The 22,076-nt window shown below is 55.7% G+C and overlaps 1 protein-coding gene and 1 long non-coding RNA gene across 2 annotated transcripts in view; both read left to right on the forward strand.

Moving 5' to 3' along the window:
- The first annotated feature begins 4,507 nt into the window (after positions 1 to 4,507).
- LOC102900556 lies at positions 4,508 to 8,570 on the forward strand. Its single transcript, XR_440464.4, has 3 exons — positions 4,508 to 5,111; positions 7,036 to 7,140; positions 8,265 to 8,570. It is a non-coding gene; the product is annotated as an uncharacterized LOC102900556 (long non-coding RNA).
- Positions 8,571 to 9,832: 1,262 nt separating this feature from the next.
- The window catches only part of CSPG4 (chondroitin sulfate proteoglycan 4), a 41,164-nt gene continuing 28,920 nt past the window's right edge, over positions 9,833 to 22,076 (forward strand). The window contains exon 1 of the mRNA XM_003986922.6: positions 9,833 to 10,560. Coding sequence (XP_003986971.2) covers positions 10,467 to 10,560 — 94 coding nt within the window. The 5' untranslated portion in view covers positions 9,833 to 10,466. The remainder of the gene's footprint in view (positions 10,561 to 22,076) is intronic.

Consider the following 22,076-nt stretch of genomic DNA (forward strand, 5'->3'; position numbering starts at 1 on the left):
ATCCCCTGCCCCTCCCTCTATCCCCGCCCCCCCCCCCCCGCCCATTCTGGATATGCCCTCTTTTCTGTTTTTCCTTGGAAAAAGATCAAAGCAATTATTTCACACTAAGGTGTAACTGTCTGCTAGCTTCCCAGACTCCTATCCCAGGGCAGTGTCTTTAGAGATCCACATCTAGCTCAAGGAATGCTTACCTGCTGCTGGCATTTCAGGCAGTGAGTGGGGAGCAGATAAGGAGGACGGAGGGGTGGCACTGAGGCCTGAAAAGCCACTTCCTGTGCCTAGTAGAGAGTACCCCCCAGAGTAGGGGTAGTTTGAGAGGAAACACTGAGGGGTAGCAAAGATACCCAAATGCTAAACGATTGACAGATGAGCCCCGGGGCTGAGGAAATGTTGGTGACACCTTCCCCCCCTTAACATTCAGGTTTTAGGGCCCCGGGGCCTGTTTGTACCCACCAGCTCATAGCTGCTCAGACTGGGGATTTGATCTGAACCAGCTAAGAGAGGCTCCCATCTCTGGAAAAGATGACTGCTGGCTTTAGAGAGGGTGTCTGCCACAGCCCCAGGACGCAGATAAAGAAACTGAGGCCGCAAAAGGGGCAAGGACTTACCCAAAGTCTCCCATTATATCAGTAGCAGAGACGGAACCAGGGCACAAACCCAGGGCTCTCTTTGGCTCACAGCCTCTGATCTAATGGAAACCAAACCACACTCTGAGCTCATCCCAACCAGCAGACGCAATGAGGACTCAGGGCCAGGCATGTTGGCACTCCAGAAGCCCTTGTGGGACTGAACGGCTCAAAACAGAGGGCAGGGCCTCACCCAGTGGCAGCAGACCCTCCCTGTGTCCTTCACATGCAGCCAAGCCTCTGATTTCTGGACAGAGCGGGCCAGGCAGGGCTGGGATTGGCCTCAGGCCACAGGCAGTGCTGCCTCCTTACCCCCATCCTCGTCAGCCTTTCCTGGAGGAGGCTGCGGGCCTGCTGGGCCCAAGCCCTGCCAGTCCCCTCACGCTGAGGTGGGGCGGGGACCTCCACCTTCCTGGTCTGGGGAGGCAGGCGGGGTGGAGTCTCCAAGTATCTCAGACCCAGGGAGCCTTCCTACCACACCCCTGCCCTGCTCCTGTCTGTCACCCGTGTGCATGGCTCTCTCGGGGCGACTGAGCCACTAGACCCCAGTCAATCACAAACCACCCACTCCTGCTCCAAATGCTCCCTTCTTTTCAGCCTTTAACAGAGACCTAGCTCGCCCTTGGAGACAGCCCTTGGTCCTCGCTGAAGCTGCTGTCCTGTCTCTCACCCCCCCGACCCTCAGAGTCCGAGGTGGAGCGGATCTTTGGTCTCCTTGGCACTCACCCGGCAGTGTCCCCCTCCCTGTCAGAAGTACCGCTCCTCGAGGGGTCCAGCATCCAGGGTGCCCCCCTCATCTCCTCGGGGCTGCCATCTGTCCTGACTTGTAAACCTGGTGGTGTTGGCTCATGACCCTCTTCCCCACCCACCCAACCCCTGCCATCACCCCGGGTGACAAGGCTTTCCAGGGAACCACCGATCCTTTGGCCTCTCGGTTCCCAGATTTCCTCCTCTCCGAACACCTCCCCTCCACTCCCTCGCAGCCCCCTCTCCCCGGCACACACCAGGCTTCCCACCACCATCCGGGTCACTGACCATCCACCTCCCTCTGGAAGGCGTGCCAGCCTACACTTCTGGCCTTTGCCACTCTGGCTGCACACATCGCCTGCCAGCAGTGAGACCCCACCGCTCACCGTGCTCCTTCTCCCTGGCCTTCTGTCCCCGCCTGCCTTCACTGCCCTCCTTGTCCAGTACCCCCCTGGGACACCCCGGCCCTGAGTCACCAGGTCTGCCTTGTCTGCCTGCACCAGGCAGCTAAAAGCTGTTGGGATTAGTATTGTGGCTTCCGAACCCTGGACTGGTCTCCGCACTGCCCAGTGCCCATCACCACACCGGCCGGCTTGTTCTCTCCCTCTCCCCAGAGGCCGCTTCAAACACAGCTCATTCCCCTCTACCTGCCCAGCCCTCCTTCCGGCCCCCTGCTCCAACCTCCTTCTCAGCAGAGGAAATAGGCCATCAGACAGCACTCTTACCCAAACCTTCCCTACCCTGCTGTTGGGGCCACCGGCTCCTGCTGCCTACTGCTTCCACTCCCTCCTGGGGCTCAGGAGGGCTCATCAAGACCTTCTCCCATTCCTTCCACCGAATCAAAGATGTCTAACCCCTCACTGGGTCCCTTCCTATCACACATACCCTTCCATCTGTTAGAAACCATCTTGCTGACCCCACACACCTCGCCTTCACTGCCTGTATCCCTCTCCCTTCGTCCAGACAAACTTCCCCGAAGAGGCATTTTCCCTGTTGTCTCTGTTGTCGCCTCCTTTCACTCTTCAGCTCTGCAGACTGGCTTCAGGCCGTCACTCCGCCTAAACTATGACCTGACAGGGAAAGCTGCAGCCAATGGACACTTCTCGCCCTCGTCAGATTGGCTTCCAGGACCAAATGACCAACCACTCCCTCCCTACCCGCAGCACCCCATGTCCCCACTGCCCCTTCCCAGCCTTCTTCCTGGCTCCTCCTTCTCAATCTGACCTTTCAATGTTGGCATATATCTATTAATTGCAAAGGGAAAAACAGTAACTCTACAGGGAGAATCCTGGCAAGCACCACCTCAACCACGTGATGTAAATTAACATCATCAACAGTGGGACAGATAAATGTCTTGCACCTCCTGGGGGAGGCACTGAGAAGGGCACAGCATCACTTCTGGGGTCTTCCCACTGCAGATGCAGGATCTGAATTCAATTATGAAGAAACTAGATAAACTCAAATCAAGATTCACTTTGCAAAAATGGCAATGTCATGAAAGACAAAGACACACCGAAGAAAAACACTTTTCCAGATCAACAGAAACTCAAGAGGTTTCTCAATGAGGGGGCCCTGGCTGGCTCAGTCGGTTAAACATCTGACTCTTGGTTTCGGCTCAGGTCATGATCTCATGGTTCATGAGTTCGGATCCTGCATGGGGGCTCCACGATGGCAGTGCGGAGCCTGCTCGGAATTCTCTCTCTCTCTCTCTCTCGCTCTCTGCCCCTCCACCACTCGCTCTCAAAATAAATAAATAAACTTTAAAAAAAAAAAAAAAAGGAAAAGAGGACAACAAAATGCAATGCCACAGCCAGAATTCTCTTTTGCTATCAAGGATATTACTGGGGAAATTGGCAAAACTGGACAAAGGTCTGTGGCTAATTAAGAACATTGTACTAATGTTAATTTCCTGATTTTGATCATGGCTGTCTGGTTGTGAAAGAGAAGGCCCTTGTTCTTAGGAAATAGCCACCGAAGTATGCAAGGATAAAGGAGCATCATGTCTGCAACTTAACTCTCCAATAGCTCAGGAAAAAATATGTATATACCTAGAAAATTTAATATCTGGTGAAATATTAATGTTTGGTAAATCTTGTGAAGAGTATGTGGGAAACATCTGTAATGGTCTTGTTGCTTTTCTGCAAGTGTGAAATTATGTCCCAAAAAAGGTTAAGAGGAGAACTATTAGTGTCTCAGAGTTCAGTCCTGGGCCTTCCTGTCATTTTACCCCACCCACCTCTCGCCAGGGAAGCCCACCCTCTTGTTGCTTCAGTCCCACTGTCTGTCCTCCAACAATTCCCAGACAGACGTGCCTCTGGCCCAGGCCTTCTCGGGGGCTTTGACCCACACATCCTACAGCCTACACTGTATCACCGGGTTTCTCACAAGCACCTCAAAATCAATACACCCAGAGGCGCCTGGGTGGCTCAGTTGGTTAAGCATCCGACTCTTGATTTTGGCTCAGGTCATGATCCCATGGTTCTTGAGAACAATCTGACAGCACAGAACCTGCCTGGGAGTCTCTTGCTTTGCCTCTTCCCCACTCTCTCTCTCAAAATAAATAAAATTTTTTAAAAGTAATATTTGTTGAATGAATGAATGAATGAATGGGTTGATCCATTGATTGATCAAGGAAACGTTCCTTCTTGTGGGAGCAGAGTCCCAGCACCATGCCCAGTCTGGCTCACTGGACTACTACTTATACTTGGATGGGTCTGTATCAGTTATCCGCTGCTGCGTAATAAATTATCCTCAAAACCTAACAGCCTAAGATGGCAATACACGTTTACTATTGCATATAGTTTCTGTGGGTCAGGAATTTAGAAGTGGCATAGCTGGATGGTTCTGGCTTCAGGCTCCTCAAAAGACAGCAATCAAGATGGCAGTAAGGGCTGCAGTCATCTGAAGGTTTGATTGGTGCTGGCAGACCCATTTCCAAGATGGCTCGCTCACATGAGTGGTGAACTGGTCCCGGCTGTTGGCCAAAGGCCAGAGTTCTTCTCCACATGGGCCCCCCACGGGCTCCTCAGGTCATGGTGGCTGGCACGCAGAGCAAGCAGTCAGAAGAGAGCAAGGCAGTAGCTGCCATGTCTTTTATGACCTCACCTTGGAAGTCACACTCAGTCACTGCTGCAGTCCCTTAGTGGCCACGCAGGTCAGCCCTATTCAGTGTGGGAGGTGGCTAAACACGGGTGCAAATGCCAGAAGGTGGGGGACGACAGAGGGCCATCTTGGAGGCTGGCTACTACAGGATTTCACTGTACAAGGAGAGCGAGCCAATGGGGTCAGTAGGGGCTGAACTTCGGTGTTCTCATGTAGGGCGGCATCCTCACTGAGCCCCACACAGGCTGAAGACAGCTCTGCCAGCGTGCTCTGGCTGTCTCTTGGCTGTCCATCTTGCCTTTCCTTCAAGGGACACCTGGGAGTCGCTCAGAGAGTAGGACCCAGGCATCAACGGTTGCCGTCATCATAACCACCAGGCACGGCCCTTCGTGGTTTATAAAGCGCCAGCATCTCTGCTGGAAAACATCGTGCAAGCACCATGGCGGTTCTACAACGTACAGACGAGAGAAGAGGTGCAGAGACGCGAAGTGACTCACCTGAGGCCACACAGAAAAGGCTTGGCAAAACTGGACCTCTGGCTCCTGACCCGACATTCTTTCCACTGCCCTGCCCAGCCGCCAGCTCAGACCCACGTCTCCTAACGCCCATCACAAGCTTCATTTCCGTCCTGAGCAGGTATTTTACATCCCTCTTTTAGGAGCCCTGCCCTAACCCCCAAAGTTGCCTGCCCCGTGCTAGACTCGGAGCAAGTATGTTCACAAAGTTTCCATCCAGACAAGGATTCTTCCTTCCCCCCTCCCCAGACGTACTCTCTGCAGGCTGCTGATGTCTGTTGGTGGAGCACAGCAGGGGTTAATAGCATGAACCAACATTTAGAAATAGCACGACCCCAGGGGAGTCAGCTGTGGCCAGCTGCTCATAGCCACTGAAGCCACAAGCTTTTGTGGACACGGTGTGGAAAATGAGTCCTGCCCCTTGGACCAGAGGCTCTGAGGGGATCCTGCACCACCCCTCACCCCCGTCTCCCCTGCAGGGTATGGGTGTGGCTCAAAGCCTGCCCCCGATCAGAGCAAAGCCTTGCCACTAGCTTCCCATTCGCAGCTGGCTCCTGAAGACAGCAAACACAACTTCTGAGCTCCTGAATTGTGTAATTGTTGGGAATAGCTGCCCCCGCCCCTCCTGAGCCAGGCTGCCTGCACTTACAGGAGCCCCATGGATGCCTCCAGCCAGGAACAGAAGCAAGACCACTCCCAGCAGAGGCCCGGGTCAGAAGCCCAGGCCTGGGAGCCCCTGGCCATGAGACTGCAGGGCCATGGAACTGGGGCCAAAAGCTTGTGTCCCCTTGCGCAGTAGTGGCCTGGGTTCTGTGTCCTTCATGGCAGAAGGCCAATTCCCTGAGGGCAGGACCTGGGCAGCTGGAGTACACCCCAGTGCACACGCCACTCCATCTGGGGCATAAGTACCCACCATTTACCAGCACGCTGGCTTCGGCCACAGGTTCTCTGGGTGGAGCCCATGTGGTCAGAGTGCAAAACACAGAGGCGCTCAGACTGCCAGGCGTTGGCCAGGGACAGGACCAAGCCATAGCTGCTGCCAGAGCCGGCACTGAGTCCAAGAATCATTGAGGGTGAGAGTGACCAGGAGTACGTGTCCAGCGTCTTAGCTGAACTCTGCTGGTAGGGAAGTAGGTGATGCTGGGCTTTCTGTTGTCTTGTTCTCCCAGAGGCAGATCACTCGGAGAAACTGAGGCAGCACATGCCACAGGTCTCTGAAGCTTCAGGACACTTGAATCCTCCTTCACCTAAGGTGTGGGCATCCTTTTTCATTCTTCGAGAATGTTCTGGGTTTTCCTCTCCCCTGCCCCAAGTGTTGTGCAGTACTTTGCTTAGAAGAAGTCAGTCTAGGGGAAAGGGAGGCATTGAGTAACACCTCCTGACCAGGCTAGGGATGCCCTGGGAGGCACCAGGAGAAGAGATCACTACTCCAGGGAGTTTGTGGAAAGGCAGAAAGGACTGGGAGGGCTTCCTGGAGGAAGTTGAGATATGGCCGGGAAGGCAGGGGCACTCAGAGACGGTCACCGAGGGCACCTGGCCAGCCCACGCCAGAGAACTTCGTGACATAGGTGGGTCCTGGTCAGTTCTGCTCAGGACCTGGCCTTCAGGGTCCCAGGGAGGCCTGCTGAGGAGGCCAGGGAGGGGACAAATGAGAAGCAGGCACTGCCGGGTCCAACAGCCTTTGCTCTTGAGACAGCAGGAGGTGGTCAGAGATCAGTTCCAAAGCAACATGGGGCCTCAACTTTCCGCCAGTCTGCTGGCATGATGTCGCTCAGCACCTCTCCAGGGTTCCAGCCCCGGGCTACAGGCTAAACAAAGGCCAAGCTTTGTGTGCAGGAGCCCCAGCATCCTGTATCTCCACTAGAGCCTCAGTTTTCTCATCAGCGCAAAGGGAACGCTATCCCCCAACACGCATACTTCCCAGGGTTGTCAAGAGATCAGGTGAATGTTTTGTAAACTGGGAAGCCCCAGCAGACAAGCAAGTGCGGGTTCGTCCTGCTGTGCTCGTTGCCATGATTTTTCCAGGCCTGTGTTTCTCTCCCTAGCTAGCAACGAGGCAGGGGGAGGCTGCGACCTAATCCTGACTTGAACCTCAGCTGTGGGCGGGAACTTGTCTGGAGGCTCCACAGACATACTCCCGGTAGTGGTGGGTAAGTCTGCGTGGGTGGGATTCGGGGAGATGAGAGAAGATGGGAAGGGGAAGGAAGGGAGGAGAGGGAGGGGGAGGGAAGGGGAGGGCAGATGGGGTGGGTAGAAATCTCCACCCAAGTTTTTTGATTCATAAAGAAGCAGAGGCCTTCTCTTCCCCTCTTCTTTCATTCCTGAAAAGAAAACTCTTTTCCTCCGAGCACAGTTTTCCCGGCAGCACCCCCAACCCTAGGCCCGCACTTGGCCAGTTAATTAACCCCTCACAAGGACCAGGTGCCTTGCTGACTTGGGGAGAAGGAAAAACAGGGACAAGTTGTGAATCAATGGCTTTACTGCCACTGAGACCAGCTGAGCACAGCCCCGCCCCAGGCCTCCTAGGGTGAACCAGATGGGAGTCCTTCTGTTTGCCAAAATCCCCACAAAACAGCAGCACTGGCTTCTTAGCCAACCCCAGTGCACATTTATTGAGCACCCACTGTATGCAGTCGCCTCTGGTGGGGAAAGTTCAGCCCTCAAGGGGCTGACTTTTCATCAAGGGAGGCAACAGGTATGAAGCTGTGTACAAACTGTGAGGGGCAGAAGGACGTGAGGACTACAGAGAAGGAAGAGAAAGGACAAGTGTCTATGGAACGTCTGCTGCATGCCAGGCCCCGGGCTAGGCACATGAGGTACACCAGTGCACGGAATCCTCCCTGACCCAATTCTACAAAAGAAAAAACCGAGTCACAGGAGAGGTGAAGCAACTTGTTCAAAGTTGGACAGCTAAGTAGGAGAGCTGGGATTCAAACTCAGGGCCTAGGTCCAACATCAGCATTTACAAACACCACACAGACACCACACCATCACACTACGCTGTGGTGGTTAAGAGCACTGGGCTTGGGGTCAAAGACCTGGTTCCACATCTTCGCAGCTGTGTAGACTTGCTCAAGCCCCTTAATGTCTCTCAACCTCAGTTTCTTCATCTGTAAAATGGGGCTCAATTTTGTTGCAAACTATGAAGTGTCATTATACTTGGGAGGACAGTCACTAGTGAAAGAGAGGGCTTGGACACTCTGAAAAATGGTGTGGAGTTTCCTCAAAAAACTAAAATTAGAAGTACCATACGATCCAATATTTCCCCTTCTAGGTATTCAGCAGTTCAGAACCGCAGAACCTCTGGATCCAATATTTCCACTTCCAGGAAGAAGAAATCAGAAACACCAATTCCAAAGGTTACATGCACCCCTCTGGTCACAGCAGCATTATTTACAACAGCCAAGATATGGAAGCAGCCCCAGTGTCCATCGGCAGATGGATGGATAAAGAAGATGTTGTGTATGTACAAAGCACGTTACTCGGCCATAAAATGAAAAGAGCAAAACCTTGCCCTTTGCAACGACATGAATGGAGTTAGAGGGTATGATGCTAAATGAAATAAGTCATACAAAGTCAAGTACCGTATGGTTTCACTTATATGTGGAATCTAAAAAACAAAATGGGAGCGCCTGGGTGGTTCAGTCGGTTAAGTGTCCAACTCTTGATTTCAGCTCGAGTCATGATCTCATGGTTGTGAGATCGAGCCTGTAGGCGGGCTCCACACTGAGCGTGGAGACTGCTTAAGATTCCCTCTCTCTCTCTCTCTCTCTCTCTCTGCCCCTCCCCAGCTCAAATGCACACTCTCTCTCTCAAAATAAATACATAAAATAAAAATAAAAATAAAAAACAAATGAACAAACAAACAATAACAGAAGCACAGTCATAAATACAGAGAACAAACTGGGGGGGGGGGGTGCAAAATAGGAAGGGGATTAAGAGGTATAAACTTCCAGTTATAAAATAAATACATCATGGGGATGAAAAGAACAGCACAGGGAATAGTCGATAATATTGTTATAACTTTGATGACAGATGGTAACTATACTCATTGTGGTGAGCCTTTTGTAATATATATATACCACTATGGTGTACATCTGAAACTAATATAATATATAATATTTATACATATAATATACATTATAATATATAATTTATAATTTTTTTAATAAGAAATGTTTAAAGGTGGGGAGGAGCTGGGAAGAGAGTGCTGGTGGGGTGGGGGTGGGAGCGGGCTAGAGCAGGCAGGTGTGAAAGAAGGATTCTGTTGAGAGAAGGGAGGGGACAGCACTCTGGGGCACTCTTCCACCCAACTGCTGGACAGAGGAGCTGAGGCCAGGCGATGCAGATGCTGGGGACAGGCAGAGAGCGGGCAGAGTCTCCGGGGTTGGACGTTCTGTCTCAGGAATGCCCTCTCTCCTGTGGTTTGGGACAAGACTGATGTTGTTGCCTGGCGGGGGAGCCAAGAGGAGCAGGGCTCAAAAGCTTTTAGGTGGGAGCTAAATCCGGGGCCAGATTTCCAGGAGGCAGCCCCAGAAGTTGAGACACCTGCATTCAGGTGTTAGGATGCCCGGGGTTCTAGTCCCAAAGGGCCAGGGACCTACACTCCCCCTCGGGCCTTGTAAGAACCACTTCCGGCTCTGAGCCACAGTTTTCTCTTCCATAAAATGAGGGGTGGGGGGAGTGGTTCTCACTCACCTCACAGGGTTATTTTGAAGCAAATGATACTGTGGGATTGAGAATCCCTCCTGCCTTGTGGGAGAGTCTAGAACATCTCTCCTTTACAGGCTGGGAAGTGGAGGCTCTGCAGGGCAGAGACGGTCAAGGTCACAATGCCAGAGGACACAGAGCAGTGCAGAACCTCAGACCAGTGCCTCTCTGTCCAAATGAAGACCCGAGGAGGCCTCAGAGAAAGCAGCCCCAAAGCAGTCTCTGTAGTGGTAGACAGCTGTCCTCCTAGGCCTGGAGCAGACACACACACACACACACACACACACACCAATCCCTGCAGGGCAGGAGAGAGACAAGTGAGGTAGGTGAGGGGGCTTGCCCAGCTCGGGTCTCCTCCCAGAGGGGGTCTCCTGGAGCCCTTGGGTCAGAGCTCAGGGAGGGCTTGGATCAAGGCTCCTCTGTGACTTTGTTCCAAAACTCCAGGGTGGAGCCTGGGTCTAACGGAGCTGTAAGGGTCCTCTCACCCCTGCCCGGGGAGGAGGCAGCCCAGCACGGGCCCTTTAAGAAAGTTGGGGGTGAGGGGGGCCAACGGGGGAGCCCCAGCCTGAAACCGGAGCGCGGGTCGGCGCCTGCCCCGCCCCCGGAGTTAAGTAAGGCGGTGGCGGCGCGGGCAGCTCCAGAGCCCCAGCCCGCGGCGTAGAGCAGCCTTGTCTCAGCCCGAGCCTTGGCGCCTTCGGTGTCCGGGCTCCCTACTGCCACTCTGCTCGGCTCCTCCTCGCAAATCCTGCTGCACAGCCGGGCCGCGATGAGCTCCGGCCAGCAGCCTCCGCCTCCAGCCCCTGCCCTGGCCCTGGCCCTGGCTTTGACCCTGGTCATGTTGGCCAGACCTTCATCCGCAGGTGAGTAAGGGGCCTGAGACCCCCAACCCAGACTGCCAGAGCTGTGGGGGGCTCCTGAGGTAGAAAAATGGGACAAGAGGGCCCAGAAGTAGCCCCCACTGGGAGACAAGCTCCTGCCATTCCCGGCTGGGCTCTCTGGGAGTTCCAGTCCGGGGTAGAAGCAAGATCCCCCTGTGATAGCTCTCCATCTTGAGGCTTCTGTGGGCTCTGGCTGTCTGAGGCTGGCCCCAGTCGGTCGGCCTAGGGTGTGGCCTCCGTGCAGGATAGTCCGCTATACCCAGTGGGGCTGCCCAATGCTGTCTGGGCTCCCTGAGCCCAGCAGGCTTTTGGTGACGGCACCAGGACACTCAGCGACAGCAAGAAGCCAGTACCCCAGCCTCAGCAGTCCAGGCCAGGAATGGTGAGAAATGGGCAGGGAGCCACCCTGCCCCACCCTCCATGGGGTCCCACATGTACCTCAGTCTCTCCCGCCTGCCGCTTCCTCTGGTCTCCTCCAACCACTCTGGGACCCTGCTCGGCCCCAGGTGCATTTGACTGTACGGCCTCTTCACCACCTTCCTCCTGCTCTCCTCTCTAGCTCCTGTCTCCTCTCCCCACTCTCCTAACTCAGAAGGCCTGGTTAGTGACAGGCTCAGCCTCCTAGGGCCCCTCAGATATCCTGCACCCCGGCAGGAGCTCGTCCCTCAGACAGCCCTGGGCAACCCCCACCACATTTCCCTGTCCCCACCATTGGTGCTTGACCCTAGCAGAGACTGAGTGGCAGTTCACCTTCTGAGAGGCACTAGGGTGCATGTCGTTTCTGTTAAATGCCAGAAGTCCGCGATCACAGCATTCTCCTTGAGGTAAGGCCTTAAGAACTGTGGCCTCGGGGCCTATCAGTCATTACTACCCATGTATGAATCATACTCATGTATGTAGTGCTTCAGCCTACATCTTTCAGGACCATTCCCAAAAGCAACAGAAGGGCCTGAATCTCCCTTCCAGGGGCCCAGGCCACACCCTGCTCCCCATCACATAGGGAAGCCAGCTCTAATGGACAGCATCACGAGGTACCCAGAGGGGAAATGAGTCAGGGGAGGACCCCCCACTGGGGTGAGTCAGAGCTAGATCCCCAGGCTCCTTGCTTCTGTTCCCAGGGACCCCCTCCTTCAAAGTCTAGGGGTCTGGGTGATGGGCTGGGCCTCTGGAGAGGTGGGAAGGGGCCATCTGAGGTGACTGGAGAAGGGTGCTTATCCAACCTGCAGACTCCAGCCACAAGATTCCAGCACCCCCATCTCCTTGGGCTTCAACCGAGAGCCATTCTCAAATACCTTCTCAGCAACAAAAACATACAAGCATGGTGCTGGGCAATGAGGAGTACACAGAAATGGATAGGCTAAACTTGAACTCTTTTAGGAGACAGAAAAGCAAATTAAAACTCAAACAGCAGATCCTATCATGTCTGCAAAGATCCAGATGAAGAGTATGGGGAAGAGAAATTGACAGGCAAGCTGGGGCAGGGCCGAGGGTGATCCTTGAGCCAAGGCTCGGAGGATGGGAAGGGGGTCAGTATTCTAGGCAGGAGCTCCGCCTGAGCTAAGGCACTGAGGTGGATATGAGCAGATCATGTTGAGATAGGAAGACCAGCAGCCTAGTTAGAAGGCATATTTTGAGCACAAGCCAGGAAGAGCCATTGGACTGGGGCACAGAATCCTTAAATGGCAGAATACGGCCCACAGCCTATGCTCTGTTGGCAATGGGGAACCGATGAAGATTTTAGAGCAGAAAGTGGCATGGCACCAGTGGGGTTTTATAATGTTAAGCCAATCCCTACCCTTAGGAAGAATTTGGAAGTGGGGAGGGGGCAGGAGGGCTGGTATCTTCTCCCCCACTCCCAGGCAGATTCCCCTTCAACAACCCATCTCTGTCACCATGCCTGCCTTACTTCCCTCTCCTGGTAGGATCAGCCCCCCTACCTGAGGAAGGCATCACTCCCATCCTTACTGGAAACCCCAAGCCCAAAGGCCCTCAAGGTCTCAGGTATCAGAGTGAGGTGCACTGGGATGTTTTCCCTACATTCATCAACATTCCAGAGCACCTAGGCCATGAGGCCTGGGAATCAAGCCCCATTGGAGACCATCTGGGCCAAACTTCCAATGGTACAGACTGGGAAACTCAGACCCCTGAAAGGGAGCAAAGTGTTCTAGGTCCCACACAGGATCCTGGCAGCCCAGGAAGAGCCCCCATCCCTGCTCTGAGGGAGCTCCCCACCTGCGTGGGACCTTAGGCTAGAGCCATACTGACACGGTGTGGATGATAAGTGTGGTGTCCAGCTCCTTCTGAGCCCTATGGGAGGCCTTCAGCAGAGGGACAAGCAGTGCAGGAGATTGGGTTTGAGCTGATGTGGAGATGGCGTTCCAGTCAGGGGAACAGCATGAGTAAAATTGAGAGGTCAGAGTGAACACAGAGCCCGCGGGGCCAGTGGCCCCCATACCTCTTACCTGGCTGGCACAGCTGACTTTGAAAGACAGAAGGTGAAAGAAGGTTGAAGTCGGACTGGGTGGGGCAGGAGTTCCTGGTAAGGAGGGTTCTGCATTCCCCGCGTGAGGACTCTGAACTGATGGGGGCAGCTTAGAGAACAGGGCCATGGAGGCATCAAGTGCAAGGAATTGAATCAGGGTAGATTCTTCTGCCTCTAGGGATCTTCTGGGGTACCAATGGTACTGGAGGCAGCCTCTGAGGCACACGAGCGTGTGTGTGTGTGTGTGTGTGTGTGTGTGTGTGTGTGTGTATGCGCAGGTGAGCTTACTGCCCCTGGGGCCTCTGGGGCAGGGCAGAGGCCAGGCCCTTGGCCCGGGCCACCCAGACTCTGGAAAAGCTGTTCAAGAACCAAGTATAACTGAGCCACCCCTCACCCAACGTTCGCCTGCCCTCCAGGGCAGGACAAGAAGGGTCTTTCAGTGCTGCCTGCCCCGGGGGCCGTGGAGGGGGCTGCCAGGTGGGCCAGGCGGCTGGCAGTGACTGCAGGAGGGGAGCAGGCTGTGCGTGGAGCTTTCAAAGGAAGCGTATAGGCTGCTTCTGGGAACTGGGCGAGCTGCCCAGGAGGGGGCAGGCAGGGGAGGGGGAGTTGGAAATAGCCCTGACGTACACACTCACTGGCGCACACAGATGTGGGTGTGCACGTGAGTATGCACAACTACGTCCACAGCCAGCTCACTCACAGACCTGGGCTGGGCGGTGCCCGGGATGAGGAGGCGAGGACAGGAGGGGGGCAGGGGGTGCTGTGCTGTGCTGTGGCTCCTACTCAGTGCCGGGAACGAATGAACAAAGGGCCTTCCTCCAGGACTCGAGCCTGCTCCCCTGCTGGTCCCTCTGCTCCTTCACAGCCTCTCCCCAACTCCTGACCCCACCCCACTCCCCTCTTGCCTCCACTGTACTCCCTGCCCCAGCATATGTCCAGTTTCAACAGTACTACATTATCATTATTACTCAACGTACGTGAGTGATTTTGGAATGAACCGGGTTTGTGTGAACAACTTTGTGCTTGGATTCTCCCCAGGGTAGGGGCTCCTAGCTCTCTCGGCTTCTCAGAAGGGCGCATCATTCCCAACAAGGGAGAGGGTGGAGCCATCTTACAATTGGGCCCCTACCTCCAGAGATATCCCATGGGGGACACTAACCATGTTGGGCCGCAGCCTCACAGCAGCACTGCAAGTCAAGAAACATTTTATTTTTATGAAACATTTCCCATTTTATAGATGAGGAAACTGAGGCTCACAGAAATGCCGGGCCCAGCCTTAGGCAACTCTCTGGGCACACAGGCCACAGTGTTACCACTCAACAACAGCCCAGATCAGGCCAGGAAGGTAGTCACCCAGCAGTGGGCCCAGGCACCCCCCCCCCTGCCCCAGTAGGGAAGAGAGACAGGTCTTCAAGGGAGAAACAGCTCCTGTGTCCCTATACCCCACCTCTCCGGACCCTCACTGCTTTGTCACAGCATAAGCAGATCCTCTTCAGGAAAGTCCCCTACCCCCCTTGAGGGTTGCGGTGGCAAATGAAGCCATGATCGCCTCAGATGTAGGGCAGCAGCACTGAGGGCTGCCGTCAAGGTGGCCTGGTGGCATGGCTCCCCAAGCTCTGAACAGTGCCTGTCCTGTTGACCATTCCTTCCTCCCGCCGAGCTGCTGCCCAGACCCAGCCATTCCCAGCCTGTGGTGGAGCCAGCTCTGGTGGCTCCGATGTGCTTGAGCCAGGCCTCCGGCCACGGCTCGTGCTAATCCATTTCAGTGTGTGTCTCCCTCATGGCTTAATAGTCATGGTGGGTCAGTGAGCTGCCCCGCCCCCAGACCTTACTACAGGGGTTCCCCACCCCAGATGAGTCCCCCCCATGGTTCGTAAGGAAACTGGGGCCCAGGGAGGGGAGGCTACTTTCTCAGAATCACATACCAAGTCTTAGCAGGGTGGGGGCTAGCCTCCCTGCCCTGTGTCCTTGTATCCTGGTTTGGGTGGTGGCCTTGCCACAGGACCAGCAGCTTCCTGCAGGCAGACCAGGGGTATCCACTGCCTTGCTCCACACAGGACTGAGCCCACAGAAGGGCATATTGATCACTGAGTCAACCAGGGGTTTTCAGACTATGCCCAAGGTGTTCCGGGCTTTACATTCAGAGGTGGCTAAGCCCGGGAATGTGGGAAGTCGGCCCCACCCCAATTCACGCATAGCAGCTCCATGAGCATGTTTACAGATTTGGGTTTTGTGTAGGATGTGGTTTTGGCAAAGTGTTCTGTGGCTTTTTAAAAAAATGGAAAAAAAGACTTGAAAACCAAGGAATTGCTTTGAGTTGAAACATACTGAGAGCAGGGGAGACTCAGGTCAGATACAAGGAAGAACTTCTTGGCTTTCAAAGAATCCATATCAAAACGGATACCAAGGGCCCCTGGAAGATGTCCTTTCCCAGATGGAACAGGTCTGGGGGCCTGAAGGCAGGGAGCAGAACACAATCCCAGCTTTCTCCCAGCCACGGATGGGGACTGGCCTCTGCTGCCCCAACATCCCATCCCTGCTGTTCCTAGAAACAAACGGGACATTCCTGAGCATCCTGTAGAGGCCCAAAGACACCTGCTGGGCCCTCCCTCCCCCTCCGATATATCAGCCTCGGCATTCAATGTCATCCTGTGTCCCAAAGAGTGGCTGATGAACTCGGCCATCAGGTAATAATCCATAATCCCTGGCACTCCTCCACCTTTGTTCAAGCTGTTCCCTGGAACTGGTCTTCTCTGTTTCTCCTCATCCTTCAAGGTCTAGCTCCAGCACCTCCACCTCTGTGGACCTTTTCCAACCATTGATTGCTGAGGGCCACAGCCTGGTCTTCTCCTTCCTGGGGCCCTGCCCTCCTTCACTATGGGGTTACAGGCCTTTCTGCCTCCTAGTCCATGACTTCCATCAGTACGATGCCCAATAGGTACATGTACATGCATGCGTGCACACACACACACACACACACACACACACACACACCATACAGTGTTGCTCAGCAGCCAGGCTCAAGGCCTAGCAAGGAGAGTATCCAACCCTGCAGCCAGCGATCCTGGGGGAAACCTCCAGCTCAGGATTCATACCCCCCAACTCCAGGGCCGAAGCAGGGCCTCTGGCCTGGGCCAGCCTGCTCTCTGGGGAGATGGTGGGGGCTGGAGAGAGGAGACCAACTTCCTTTCCCACCTAAGAGCAACCCTCCCCCACCCACATTTCAGGAGGGGCCAGCTATAAATATCAGTGGGCCCAGGATGCTGATTCCCACGACTCCAACCCCTCCCTGCCCCTTCCCTGTGCACAGCAGCTGGGGCCAGCCCAGCTCTCCTGCAGTTGGAGGCTGGCCAGGCCGGCCTCAGGCCCAGACACACACACACACACACACACACACACACACACACACACACTTCCCACCATGGTCAGGGAAGGAACAAATCACCCTTTTTGGGTGCCTTGGAGCAGCTAAGAGTGTGCCTTCTCCCGCCCTTCAGTCCTGACTCACTCCACCTCTCCCTCCTCGGAGTCCTCAGCTCCAGGAACCTCTACAGGGCTGGGGGAGGCAGGAGAACAGGCACACAGTGGTAAGGAACACGGTATTAGAGAGCCGAGGATCAAATTCCAGCCCTACCACTTGATGCAAGACCTCAGGAAGTGATTTGACCTTTCTGAGCTTCAGTCTTCTCTGTAAAATGGGGATAAATGATTCCTACCGCCTACGTGTGTTGAGGACTCAAGCCCTTTGCCAGAGTAAATGCTTAGCAGGTACCCGCTCCTGAGGTTGCATTTTCTGTTATTACCATTTTCTTCTGCAGTATGGGTAGCCTAGCAATAAGGGGATTCTTTGAGAAAGGTTCCAGAGTAGGGGATTGGATGAGGCAGCCCTGTGAGCAAGTCTGTGTGGGACTCAGTGACATGGAAAAGGGGAGGTGGGTTCTCAAGGGAGCTCTCAGCCAGCTGCTGTCTGCCCAGAACCCTTCAGAAAGGGGGAGGGGGTCCTGCATCCGGCCAACTCCCTGGACAGAGGCCCAAACACCTCTCCCACCGCGAGGAGCAGCAGGACAGCCCTTCCCAGCCCCATCCCAAAGCCTAACAGCCCCTCAGATGGATCATTGGCCCTGGGTGCAACACAATCAGTATGTGTTGAAAGAATGAGCAAATGAGACTCAGACTCTGAGAGCAGATGGGTGGGAATGAATGAGCAGGCACCGGGAACTTTTGTAGGATGGGGAGCCTAGACACCCATCTTTTCCCTGCTCCCTGCCCACGCCTGGGGCCCCTCTGGAGGTCAGGGTGGAAGGCAGGGCCTGGTGACGTGAAATGGCTTCCACAGCTCCCATGGGGCTGTCGCACTGCTCCTTAAGCACAGTCACTGCATCATGAGGAACAGAATCCAGACTGAGGGAGTGAGGGATCCTCTCTGCCTTGAGCTGCTTGGACCCATTGGGGGTGTTGGTGATGCCCAAGTCCATGTATGTGTGAGACCAGAGCTGGCGGAGGCGAGAGGAAGTGAGTCTCGGAAACTGGCTGCAGAGAGTGCCAGCTGTAGGTACACTCTAGATAAGAGGCTGGGCAGGGGCTGGGCACTCAGGTGAAGATCCGGGTGTGTGGGCATCCTCTGCCTTCACCCTCATAGCCTCTTCTCAAAAGACCACTGGGCACAGCTCGGCCAGCTCCCCGGATGTTCTAATAGAATCCAGGCACCCGCCCCCGGCTGAGGCTCCATCTTTCAGCATCTGGCGCCCGTGTGCTTCCGGCCATCCATCTGAAGCCCAGCTGAGCTCCACCAGAGTCAGGTACTCAGATGGGGGCCTGTCCCTCCAACTGTTGACAGCCTTGAGGCAGGAGAGATGTTGTAGGGACCGGAGCCAGCTGTGCAACCACAGTCCTTGGGATACCTAGCCCTGCTGTGTGGCTTTGGGCAGACTCTCCCTCTCTGGGCCTCTGGGTAGAATATTCAGTCCCCAAGGTCAGCTGTAAAATTCTGAGCTCAAGCCTCTTGAGAATAGGACAGGGGGCTCTGCTTCTGTCCAGAGACAGCCAGCTGCTTGTCTGGGGCCATACAGCAAAGTGGGCTGGGCCTGGAAGGGGGGGCGGAGAGGCGGCCCAGCCTGCCTGAGCTCCCCGGCACCTAGAAACCATTTTTCCAAGTTGACATGAAGCGCAGGGGCTCTCCCGGGATGAGGGTAGCGGCCCTCCTCCACCCCCGGTTCCCATCTTCCACCCCCTTGCCCCAGCCCCACCCTACCAAAAATAAACCCAGACCACCCCATTTTGTACCAGCCAGACCCACCCAGCCCCTCCAGAGCCAGTTGAGTCACCACTCCAAGCTACTCCTTTTTTTAACTGTCTGAGTCACTGGTTGTGGCCGTGGCTCCATGACACATGCCTCAGGCTACAGCCACGCCACAGCCTCCAACGGCACAACCAAGGGAGGGGTCCGAATAGAGGCTGGCGGCAGGTGTGAGCCCAGGCCACAGCCTCTGCCAGTAACACCTCCAGGCCTGGGGGAATCCGTCCCCTAGCAAGCCAGGGCTCAGACCTGTCCCCAATGGCCCTGGCACTACCTTGCCTCATCAGCCCAGGACCGTCTTTCAGGGAATCTTGGTGACAAAGCCCATCGGGGTCCACCATGCCCCCACAGCATTTCTTAGCCTCCAACAGGTCTGGCCTTCCCACCCTGAGACTGAGGGTCTCCAAGCCCTGGGCCCTGCAGCGGTGGGAGTGGGCAAGGCTTGGCCTCCTGGGGTGATGGGCACAGAGATGCTTAGTTCGGGCCGTTCCTTACTGGATCCAGCTCAGACCTTGACCACACTGCCCAGAGCACCATGAAGACTTTCTGTGGCACAGAGGCTTCCACTTGAAGTCTCTCCTGGCTTCTCTATCCCCTTCTCCACATGGTGTCAGCCAAGCTACAGGCCTCTCTTCCCCCATCCCTCTGCCTCTTCCCCGTGTCTGTCTCTCGGTCTCTGACCCTGCTCTGTTCCCTTTCCTTCACCCATCCCCATCCCCGTGGCAACCCAGAGCACTGCCTCTGCATCCGGCAACCCCCAACAGGTCCTTCCTTGTCTTCCCAGCAGACACAACACACCCTCACCTCCACGCATTCCCACAAGGGGCTCTGGGCCCCAGGGACCAATCCTGAGAGAAATTTTCCATCCCCTCACCCAAGTCCCCTCCTTCCCCCACCCCAAAGCACAGGCTACATCCTGTCATCCTGTCATCCTGTCATCCTGTCATAGGGGATGTCAGGATCCCACGGGCACTTCCTCAGAGGCTGAGAAAGGGGGGCAGGGGGCCTGGGAATGGCCCCACCCCCAGCCCCTGCCTGAGCGGGAGCCTGCACAGCCTCAGCCCCAGCCATCTCCTGTCTGTGGCTATGGCCTCCAGCTATAAATAGGGGCTCTGATGCTATTTTCTTTAAAAACAAGCACCAGACTCTTTCACCACAGGCCCAGAAAAGCACTCCCTGGCTGGGGCAGTCCCCGACCTCGCCCCAGCCATTGTGTCCAGCCCCCTGCCTGGGCACTGGAGTCCTGGAGGGAGAGGAGGACTGAAGAGAAGCCGGGAGGTGAGACACAGTGGGGGAGAGAGCTGGGGCCAGCTTGCAGACGGAGCCCCTGCGGCTGGCTCAACCAGAGAGAACGCAGCTGCCCCTCTCCCCACGTTGGACCCCTCCCCCTGCTTCCCATCTCCCTTCACCAAGCAGAGCCAGTCTTGTTCCGGAGACACAGGGTGTTAGCAGAGAGGCCACAGTGGCACAACTCCCCAAGCCACAGCTGAGCGTCTTTGCAGAGAAGGAACTTTGGGCTGTGGGGAAGAGTGGGGGAAGACTTCCTGTCCTGTCCAAAGGAGCAGGAGGGCATTCCACAGGCAGAGAGGGAAGAAGAGCTGGCCAGGCAGGAGGCCCAGCCTGAGCAAAGGCTGGGAGCGGGGACCTGTCAGTCGTGGATGGAAAACAGCTCAAGGTCTAGTGAGGCTGGCATGTGGGGTGTTCAAGGGAGGTGACCAGGAAAACCTGGCAGGGCTGGGGCAGGGTCACCCAGCACCTTCAGTGCCATACTAGGGTGGGGGCTTGATCGTGGGGCAATGAGGAGCCATCGAAGGCTTCCAGACAAGGGAAGATGACAGAGTGACTTTCAGTTTGGGTTAACTGTGGCTGCTACTAGCAAAACAAGGCAGGAACTTCATTGAGCCAGACAAGGGATGGTGACCATCTGCCTTGTGGGATGGCACAGAAGAGCAAGAGGGGGAGATGAATTTGAAAGAGAATTTGGGGGCAAGATGGTTGGAACATGGGGAAGGAGGAGGGAGAATGTCCAAAACGACTTTCAGATTTCCACCCAGCAGTGGGTGGGTGGTGAGGCCTTCTCTGGAAGGCAGGCAGGTTTGGGAACAGATGACACTGAGTCTGGCTGGAGCTGGGTGGGCTCGGGTGTGTCTGGTACAGATGTCTCTGGGGCATTGGCAGGTGGGTCCAGAGCCCCGGAGAGTTGGGCTTGTGGCCTCTTAGGCCAGAAGTGGCTGCACTATACCTGCTGTAGTGACCACACCTCTCTATCGGCCACTAACGGCTGAGCTGGGCTGGGCAAGCCAGGTTTGTGTCAGGCTCCCCATCCAGGCTGCACAGATGGGAAGACTGAAGCCAAAGAGAGCATGGCTGCATGTGGCTAGGAGGTGTTGGGGGAATGCAGGGGGGGGGGGGGGGGGAGGGGTGGGGAGGTAGTCCCCATCCCAAGCCCCTGCTTCCTCTGGTCTCCTGGACATGGGACTTCCACCTGTGGGATTATCCCCTTCGGATAGGGCAACTGAGGCAGAGGGAGCGGTGGCTTCTCCAGGACACACAGACTCTTGAGCACAAGCTGGGCCAAATTGGTCCAGGCCTGTGTCCAGACCAACAGTCATTGCTTCCGCTAACCCCCCTTCCCAGCTCACACACTCACTGTCTCCAAGCCCAGTCTGCCAGGCTCGGGGAAGCCCCAAGGCACCTCCCCAAGGGCCCTACCCCTAACGGTTTCTCATCCCAGAGCTGAAAGGGAGCTCAGAGATGAGCAACAGGCTTCCACATGCTTTCTGACTCTGGATTCAGCCCAAGAGAGGGGGTGGCCCCACAGCCCCCGTGGGCCAGGCTTCTTGCGCACGCCCTTGCCTCTCCACCCTCTTCCCTGACCTCTAAGACCCCCAGTGGGCATGGCCGACACTTATCACTGGCTTTTGGAACATGCCATCCTTAGCCAGCCCTGGAGAAAAGCCCTCCCTGATCCAGCCAGCCCCAGAACCGGACCCGCGTCCAGCCACACCAGGAGAGGCCGGCTGCCAAGCCAACCATGGAAAGCAAATGCTCTCCCCTCCCTTCTTTGCTCTCCCCAACCCCAGGAGACCCTGAAAACAGGAAGGGAAAAAGTGTGTCTTCCCCAGGCAAGGGGCCAGGTCTCACACCCTCCTCCCGCTGCCCCACTTCCGATTCACACGCAACAATAACCCCCCCGCCACTGCTTCTGTGTACACATGCCCCTCCCTGATACCACAACACCCAGCTCCAGAGCCTCGAGCACAGGGGCTCAAATCCAGCTCTGCCACTGCTCCTCCTGACGTCTTAGCACAGGTGGTGCCCACTTTGAGCCTCAGTTTCCTCACCGGTAAAATGGGAGCTACCTCACGGAACCTTGTTGGGGGAAGGGGCTGTTGAGCAGGCCCAATGCCAGGTGAGGAAGGTCCCTTGCTCTGTTTCTTCCCCGCAAGACCCCCTACCTCAGCCTGGGCCCTCTAAGAGGAGGGCCCCCCCTTCCCCCCCAGGGCCAGGAAAGCTGAGGAAAGGAGATATGGAAGAGGGCCTGGAAATCCAGCCATCTCCCTGCACAAGGAGGAAAATTATAAGGCAAGGAAAAGCCTCTCAGAATTGCTCCATACCACAGCAGCCCCACCCCCTGTGCCTCAGGCTAGGGGAGCGACCGCCTTCCTACAAAGACGCCATTGAGGCCCTGCTTCCTCCCCACCCCGGCCCTCCAGCATG

Source organism: Felis catus, chromosome B3, assembly GCF_018350175.1.
Source record: "Felis catus isolate Fca126 chromosome B3, F.catus_Fca126_mat1.0, whole genome shotgun sequence".
In the NCBI taxonomy this organism is placed as follows: domain Eukaryota; kingdom Metazoa; phylum Chordata; class Mammalia; order Carnivora; family Felidae; genus Felis; species Felis catus.